This window comes from Sinocyclocheilus anshuiensis, unplaced genomic scaffold, assembly GCF_001515605.1.
Source record: "Sinocyclocheilus anshuiensis isolate Anshui unplaced genomic scaffold, SAMN03320099.WGS_v1.1 scaffold1024, whole genome shotgun sequence".
NCBI classification, from domain to species: Eukaryota; Metazoa; Chordata; class Actinopteri; order Cypriniformes; family Cyprinidae; genus Sinocyclocheilus; species Sinocyclocheilus anshuiensis.
In genome coordinates this window covers 871,961-881,180 of record NW_015552843.1, presented here as the reverse complement: position 1 = coordinate 881,180, position 9,220 = coordinate 871,961, and the positions used below count along the sequence as shown (strand labels likewise).

At 40.9% G+C, this 9,220-nt stretch overlaps 1 protein-coding gene across 1 annotated transcript; it reads right to left on the bottom strand.

Annotated features, from left to right (window-relative positions):
- Positions 1 to 6,063: 6,063 nt before the first annotated feature.
- LOC107668089 (tumor necrosis factor receptor superfamily member 14-like) lies at positions 6,064 to 9,033 on the bottom strand. Its single transcript, XM_016459870.1, has 9 exons — positions 8,776 to 9,033; positions 8,533 to 8,622; positions 7,957 to 8,082; positions 7,701 to 7,856; positions 7,495 to 7,579; positions 7,246 to 7,421; positions 7,049 to 7,065; positions 6,742 to 6,782; positions 6,064 to 6,654 (listed from the first exon to the last, which is right to left on the bottom strand). The coding sequence occupies exons 1-9, from the start codon at positions 8,819 to 8,821 to the stop codon at positions 6,618 to 6,620; spliced, it is 774 nt and encodes a 257-aa protein (XP_016315356.1). The 5' UTR covers positions 8,822 to 9,033; the 3' UTR covers positions 6,064 to 6,617.
- Between the last annotated feature and the right edge of the window lie 187 nt (positions 9,034 to 9,220).

The window sequence follows — 9,220 nt, the reverse complement described above, 5'->3', positions numbered from 1 at the left end:
ACACACACACACACATATATATATATATATATATATATACACACAGGGTGCGATTTGTGAAAAAAGCAGAGGGGGGATGATTTTGAAAACTTTTTTTTTCAGAGCAAGGCTTTAAAGTACAATGTTAGTGTAATCTATTAACAAAGCACATCATAAACCCGTATAAAATATAATTTATACATTGTAAGCGCGGCTTAAGGGCCCAAACGTGTCCAAATACTTTTTAGGGCTACTGCCTCAGGATGCGGAGTTTCTTAGTGTTCCGCGTTTTGATTTCTCCTGGAGAGGATGCGTGAGCCTCGCCTCAGCAGCGCAACCTTATTCCCTCGATAGATGCATTATATAGGCTACAGTAGCTATATGCACTATTCACCACTTATTCCAAATGTAATAAAATCAAAATAATACTTGCGTTTTGGTGTTTACATAGTTATTTTTGGTTACTGATGTTTTAATCTGTCTGGCGTTAATGAAGTGTTAATGTCGAGCCCTGGGCCCGCATCTCAAAGATTCGAAGAATCCTCTCTGAGAGCTCCTAATTTAGCTTAAAAATGTCTAACTAGGAGTCTTAGTTTAAAAGTGATTCAGGACCAATCTGAGAGCAACTCTGAGCGAGGAAAAGACAAAAACTTTTATCTTAGTGAGGAGGCGAGCCTGACCCCGTTGCCAACTATGACAAAGTCTTTTGAAGAATGTGATTGGCTGGTTGTCTAAGAAGGTAATAAAAGAGCACTTTTAAGAGTAGGGTCTATTATAAGCCTTCACTTTGAAATAACTGGCGTAATTTTTCCCGTTTTACTGTACTTGTGACAGACCCAAATCATCACTGCTGCATAGTTGTATTTTTCCAGTTGCCAAATATGTTTATGTAGTTAATATAGTGATTTACTTCCATTTATGGTGCTATGGCATTTCTGCGCGGTGTTGGAGATGTTAGCGTGTCTCTAATAAGATTAGTCACAAACATGATCCTTGCACCATCTAATGTGTAGCGTCTTGTTAACTCAATGTCATGCATTGTGTGCAACACATTTCTTCTTATGTGGAAAAGAATGTGTTTTTTGAACCTTAACGCATAAACACATTTCATTACACCAAATACACCAAATAATGTTCTTTTTAGCAGCATCATATGACCCCTTTAAGACCTCTTTTAAGTGTTAAGATGCTTTCTGAATTACTTTTTCCTTTAATTTTAAGAGGAAACATTTCTAAGAATTTTCTTAGAATTTTGTTACTAGAAACAACTCTTAGCACTAAGATTTTTCATGAATCTGAGCCCTGATCTCTATACAAGCAAGATCACATCAATATTAGCAGTTGACTGTGTATGAAATAAAAAAAGAAACATTTAATAATGATTTAACTCGTTAGAATCTTCCATTTTAATAATCACCAACAAAACCGCCAGCATTTGGTTAAGTATTTGCTATATAGGTTTCAGAGAAAACCATAAACAAATCAAACTATTCTGATTCCACATTAATACAAATTAAATTCAGATGCATCCTGCATGCATACTCACTTTTGTACATTGGCCACAGGTATAGAATTATGGAGAACAACGATGTTAAAGCCACTGGCAATATGAGACCATATCTTCCCCATCTTTTTGGTGTGCATGTGACATCTTTTACTGAACGCTTGACGGAGGGCGTTTCTGAAGCTTGGTGCTGACGCGACCGTGATAGTGACAACAGCCAATCACATTAGTCTTCTGGTGTTGCATGAACGCGATTGGCTAGTGTCTGCGCTAGGGTATTTGCATAAGGCGATCTGATTGGCTGACACCTGCGTTGGCACTTGAAAAGTTGAAAAGTTTTCAACTTCTGCCGCGAGCAATGGACCCAACGCAACGCGACAGACCCACAATTCATTTCGCCAACGCTTGACGTCACTCCATTCAAAGTAAACGAGAGGCGTTGACGCTGACGCCCGTGTGAATGGGGCGTAGGCCACAGCTGCCCCAGGGTATTAACCATTGTTTTTGCGTATTGATTACCATTTGTACAACCACAGTTTGACTCCATGGTTAAACTACAGCATGCATAGAGCCATAAGCCAAAGCAATTGCGTCGACGATCCAGTGTGACAGCCTTTGCTTGGAGCCTTTTGTACGCCCTCCAAAGCATACAAATAGCTGCTCCGAGAGCCTGAACTGTCTAGAGTGCTCGATATAAATGTGCACCGTACGTACAGGGCACAGCAAAAGTGTATTAAGCGGCTCCGGCCCGGCAAGCAGATGTTATGACCTGCGCTTTAAATGGAGTCGAAAGCACTTTAGGCACATAACCCTTCCTAGGCTTTAAGGTGAGTCTGCAATCACCTGGCCCGAACTCAATACACGATTCGTCAATTGACAGCGCCTACAGGTCCCCAACTCGCTTAACAGAGGCCAGCGCGAGCAGGAGCGCTGTCTTGAGAGAGAGCGCTCGCAAGCTCGCTGATTGTATGGGCTGGAACGGGGGTCCCATGAGGGCTTCAAGTACAAGCGCCAAGTCCCAAGTGGGTAGGGTGGAAGGGCGAGGAGGGTTCAGCCTTCTTGTTCCTTTTAAAAATTGTATGATCAGGTAATTTCTGCCGATTGGGCGATTATCGACGTGCGCGTGAAAGGCTGTTATAGCGGCCACATACACTTTCAATGTGGATAGCATACGACCACTATCAAATCGCTCTTGAAGAAAGGCAAGAATTATTGGTATTGGGCAGTTATATGGGTCTTCGTCCCACGATATGCACCAATTTGTGAAAACTGTCCATTTATGTGTGTAAAGACCCCTCGTGGAAGGAGCCCTTGCCTCAGAGATTGTGTTCAACACGCGCTGAGGAAGTGCATCTGTTACTGGCAAGCCCTGTTGAGCGGCCAGACATGAAGGCTCCATGACTCTGGATTTGGGTGCCATATCGTTCCTTGTGCTTGAGAGAGGAGGTCTCTCTTCAATGGGACAGTCCACGGGGGGGCTACCAGCATCTCCACTAGTTCTGGGAACCATGGCTGATTGGGCCATTTCGGTGCCACTAACAGAACAGATTCCCTTTCCTCTCTGATTTTGCAAAGCACGCGAGGCAGAAGTTTTACTGGAGTAAAGGCATACTTGCGTATTTTCGGCCAGCTGTGAGCTCGTACATCCACTCCCAGGGGAGACCGTGTCAGTGAATAAAACAGTGGACAGTGAGCGTTCTCCGCTGATGCGAAGAGATCCACCTCCGCCCTGCCAAATACACTCCAAATCATATTGACTGTCAAAGGGTGTAACCTCCACTCTCTGTGGATCACCCCACCCCTTGACAGTAAGTCTGCGCCGTAATTCAGGTGTCCGGGGACATGTACTGCCCGGATGGAGAGTAGGTGTTGATCTGCCCACAGAAGAAGGTCTCTCGCCAGCCGCAGCAGCGGCCACGAGCTCACACCCCCTTGGTGATTTATAAATGCTACCACTGTCATGTTGTCCGTCCTGATGAGAACGTAACGGTGGAGAATGTCCGGGAGAAAGCACTCGAGCGCTAGGTGTACAGCACGGAGCTCCAGACCGTTTATGTGCCACAACTTCTCCGTTTCTGACCACATCCCGAAGGCTGTCTGCCGTCACATACGGCTCCCCAACCTGTGGTCGATGTATCTGTCGTAACAGTCTTTCTCCTGATCACTTGGCCAATAGGAACACCCCGGAAATACAGAGTCATATCGCGCCAAGGGGTCAGTGCTTTCAAGCAGTCGCACGTTACTCGTACGCACAAGCTGCCCGCACACCATGCACTCTGTGGCACGCAACTTTTCAGCCAGAGCTGAAGCGGTCGCATATGTAGGAGTCCTAATTCGCACACTGTTGAGGCGGCAGCCATCTGGCCAAGCGTCCTCTGAAAGCATTTCAGCAGGGGAGAGTGTCCTAACTTGAAGACTGCGAGAGAGCTGATCAGTTTTTGTTTTTGATTGAATTCAGCTCCACTCCTAAAAAGGAGATGGTCTGGCTCGGTACCAGCATGCTCTTTTGCATATTCACAGTCAGTCCTAAGCTCTGAACATGAGCGAGAAGTCTGAGCTTGTCACTAAGCAGCGCGCTCTCTGATTGGGCTAAGGCTAGCTAATCGTCGAGATAGTTCAGGATGCGCGTTCCGCTCTGCTTTAGAGGTGAGAGAGCAGCGTCCATGCACTTCATAACCGTACGAGGGGGTCAAAGACAAACCGAAGGGTAGGATCGTGAATTGATACGCTATCCCCTCAAATGCAAATCTCAGGAAGTGCCTGTGGGGCTACCTGAATGTGGAAATACACATCCTTTAAATCCACGGAGATAAACCAATCTCTCAGTCTGATGTGTGAGAGGATTTGCCTTAGCGTAATCATTTTGAAAGAGCTCTTCGAAAGCGCGCGATTCAGCGGTCTCAATTCCACCGTCTTTCTTTGGCACCAGAAAATAACGACTGTAGCTACTGAGAAATGTCATGTAGCTTTTCAGCTGCAAAACTATTTTATTGATAAATTCGCGGGGCAACACTGACAACAAGTTTCTGTCCATGTCTCCTTGTGCGCGAGTGTCTGTACTGTGTGCGTCTGTGAGAACGGGAGAAAGAAAGCGTGATTTCATTTCCGTACATAAAAAAGGTGGAAAATATGGAAATAGTTTGGCCCTATTGTTTGTTATATTTATTTGCTCAATGTCTTCTTGTGTTTTGGTTCTTTTACTCGTGTAGATAGCCAGTAGTATAACAAAAAAATATTATCTCTTCATTGTGTTTGGGCCCCCCTGGACGAGCGCGCATAGGCACGTGCCTAGAATGCCTATGCGTAAATCCGGCCCTGGCTGTCACTCCTAACAGCAAGATGGAGAAGTTTCGAGTTACGTCGACAGTTTGAGGTTGAGTATTCTCATGCTATATCCAACTAGTGAATCTAACTAAAGTCCCAGTTTCTTACAGTTCATACCAGTCTTTTCATTATTTGTTTTAATCTATCGAGATAACGTGTTTACTTGTATTGTATTCGTTTTGACTGATGTGCTTGTTTATGCAATGTATAAAATTTTTGGACTACGAATGTTAACTGAATAATTTCTCAGGCAAGATATTAGCTTAAAGGGGTCATATGATGTTGCTAAAAAGAACTTGAGACTTTAGTCTTTGCAACTTTACAGATCTTCTTTATGCACCAAGAGCTTGTAACACCCCAAAGAGAAAGGAAAAATTGAAATCGCATCATATGACCCCTTTAAAGTCTGAATTAAATGCTCGTTTTCTACAAACATTTTTGAGGTTTCTGTACAAAGACAGGCATAGTGAAACTATTCCGTAAAAAGGTTCGTAGAGCTTAAGATTTTAAATTTGGTTATAGTACTCCTTACAGTATATGGGTATGTAAATAGAATATTTAAATATTAAACAATATTTAATATTCAACACATTTCTAATTAAATTTCTACTTAAATATTTAACAAATATTTAAATAGAATATTAATACATGACTTTTGTTATAGTTAATTCATTTTAACACTGTTAAATGACTCCCTCCCTGTATTACTCTCCCACAGCAGTTGTTCCTGTGATGCAGGGACAGCACTGTGTGACCACAATAATGCTGCACTACTGTGCCAGACAGCACAACACTCGCAGCTTAGCATCAGTGAAGTTCCTCCTGTTCATAGCTTTCTTGAAAGAGAACAGAGCTGGCACAAACCTAGAACAATGATAAGTTTAAGTACATTATCAAAATCTTTTAAAATAAACGTGATTGATTAATGGATAATGTAATATAATATATAAATACATGCATACATGCTTTTAGTTCAATTTTTTTTTATTGGCTTAGTCAGGAAGATTATAGATGAGACAACAGAACACAACCTCTGCTCTGTGTGATACATGGGATTTCTGGATGAATGGTGATAATACAGAATTAGTCAATACTACTTACTGTGGACAATAGTCATTATTTACAAAAAAAAATTGACTAAGTTCCCAGAAAAAATAATACTCAAGTAAAGTACAGATACTCAAAAAGTGTACTTAAGTACAATACTCAAGTAAATGTACTTGGTTACTGTCCGCCTTCTGACAACATGAGGGTGAGTAATTAATGACAGAATTTTCATTTTTGAGTGAACTATCCCTTTAAGCCACATTTCTGTAAAATATAGCAAACAAATGTCTCTATACTCAGTGAAATACCTTACAGCCGACTGAAACTCGGATAGTTGCTTGGAGAGAGACTGTGTCTTGGCAGGGATCAGTCAGTAGTGGCAGTTGGTTACCTCGGGCCCGGACCTTCTGCCGCACCCCGGCACGCTGACCTCTCCTCCATCTCCTTAATGTTGTATTCCCCTTCCTACACTCTCTTGGCAATTCCAGTGAAATTCAATCACCATATTGTTCCTGGCTGTAGCGATCCGGTGTGCTCTCCTGTTGTTATGATCTGTGTTGTGGCTGGTAGCAACAATAAGCAACAAACCATGCAGCAATATTAAAATGTCTGCTCCTGTTAACATTGATTGCTGGTTGTCGATGTAGGCCAGCCCAGATGTATCCAATCCTCCAAGGCCAACATCCTACAGTTTTCTTCTCCATCACAGTGAGCTGGACAGACCAGAGGTGGAAAAGGATAGCAGGAGAAGTAATAGGCAGTTTCATGTATCATTTGTTGGATCCTCATGGTTTTCCTCCCTGTAAACAAATAATAAACAATTGATTTTTAGCACATTGCCACACACAACTAGGAAAATAATACTAAAGGAAGTTGGTCACTCTTACGGTGGTTGGCCTGATGTTTTAGGTGTTTCCTCAATGGGAGACTGAGAAATAAAACAACTAATTCCAGTTAAATCCTGAAAATGTGTGAAGACTGTTCTTGCATGTACATCAAAACAGACAAAAATTATTTAGAAAACTGAACAAAAGCCTATTAGTACTAATAAACAGATTACAATTACACTAGTTTGCCACACACAAAAAAACAGCAGCACAATATGACATTGTGGCATAAGGCCTCATAATAAATGATAAATTAATAAATTAATAAATGGCATCATATAAATCGAGGCAGAGTTTGAAAACTTACCTTATATCTTTTATCACCTGAAAAACATTACAAAAGAAATTACATTTATAGTTTAATGTAAAAAACAAACATAGGAACTGTAGTGCAATAAGCATAAAAACACATAGCAATATAAATAAAAAATTGTTTTTTTGCTTTTCCATAAAATTGCTAAAAGTGAGTTCAATTTAATTAAAAAAAATTCTGTATCCACTCACCATTATTGACTGTCTGAGCTTCTGAGTGTGCCCTTCTGTATAATGCTGCTATAACAGCTGCACATATGACAGGGGGACATAAAGCTACAAGACAGTATCTTTTCCTTTTCTGTACACATCTGACATCTTTTACAGGACTCCCGTCTTCAGCTTTAATGCCATTTCTGGCTGCACAGCTTAGAAAAAATGGCAATACTGAATAAACAACAAAAATGCAAACAAGACATGGCACAAAAAAACTTTACGTACTCTGTCCATTTGGTGCAGTTCAGCCCAGATGGAGAATAAAACCCAGGAGCACAGTGCACACATTCTGTATCTGATGTCTTTGTTCCTTCAAGCAGACACAGAGAGTAAACATTTTCTAAAAGAACCTTAAACTGTAGGAAGATTCATAGACTTCAAATTATGTGGGGGAAAAATATACATTGCTTTTGAGCATTCAGAAACAGTACCTGGTGTTTTTGTTTCTTGTCCTGGTTTACAAACACTGTGTTTTTCAGCATGACGGCACTGTGAATCGGAGTAATCAATGCAGTAATATCCATCAAGTACATCACAGATGGTGTTTTGTATTGTAGTGCATTTACTCTGGCTGTAAAGGCCTTGACCTAAGAGCACATATAGCAACACGTTTACATAGACAATAACGTAAAATTACAAATTTTGAAGATTAAAACAAAAAAAACGAAAAAAAATAAATAAACATACTTTCAGCACAGTGTTTGCATGGGAAGCATTTATCAAGACCATTGGGTTGACTCGTGAATGTTCCTGGAGTGCAAGGTATACATGTGGTACTGAAATCACCAGTGCAGTGACGGTACACCACTGACCCTGCAAAAAAATAAATATTAACACACAACACTAAGGTGACCAAACAATTCAATGATCTCCTGGACTAAAAGTTTTTGAGTCCATCTCCCTGGACCAATAGAAGGCTATACCATAGTGCCCCTCCTTGTCACAAACATCAAGTGATGACGTTTTACCTGAGAGATATAAATTCTCTAGAGATGTACAGAGGGTGTAGTGGGAGGTACAGGCTACCGAAGAGGAGACGAGGGGGTATGAGGTAACATTATCTGGAAAGAGTGCAGATCTGCACCCAAAGGTAATTACACACAAATGGCGTCTATGAATTTTGTATTATTTTGGTTATGATTGCACCTTGTATTTAAAGAGTTTAGTATGTATGCCATTTTTTAGGTGATTTAGTGGTATTTTGTATATTGCACACAATACGCAGCATTGTTTCTACTTTACATTACTGGTTAGTTAACCTACCCACATTACACATTGGACAACATTCTCCATCAGCAGATTTATATTCACTTGGACCGCATGTATTTCCATATGTAAGAAAAGAACAAATACCTGCGAAGATAAAATAAGTTACACAACGTTGTACCAGAGAGAGCGCTACTCTGGGCATTCGCAATGTTTTGTAATTATTGTTGTTAAATGTTTCAAATATGACCAGGTGATCGTCTCGATCAGAACACAATCGTGTACTGACCATCACCTTACCAAATATGCACAAAAGACTCGCTTTCATGTTCAGTCTTTCCACCATTTTGTTGCTAGTTTCTTATGACGACGTGTTATGCTCTCGCTTGGCTGGTAGACTGAAGGCGCTTCTTCAATATCCCGAAAACATTAATGTATGTAGTCTTAGCATCAAATACCGTATTTGTAAATTTGACGTATTCAATAAATGCAATACATCATACATTCAAACATTTCGAGGTAAAGCGAAAATAAAAGTGTACAGGGTGGGGTTCTTCTTCTTCTAATAACGTTTTATGGCGGATGGCAAAATTTTACCTTGTTCTGCATGCTCTTTCAAAAGGCTTGACAAATTAAATGATTCAACACCCATGTTTGGGGTTCTTCTTCTTCTTCTTTTGGAGTTTTATGGCGGTTGGCAAACAAACGATAGCCACCTACTGGGCTGGAGTGTGGACCATTGATG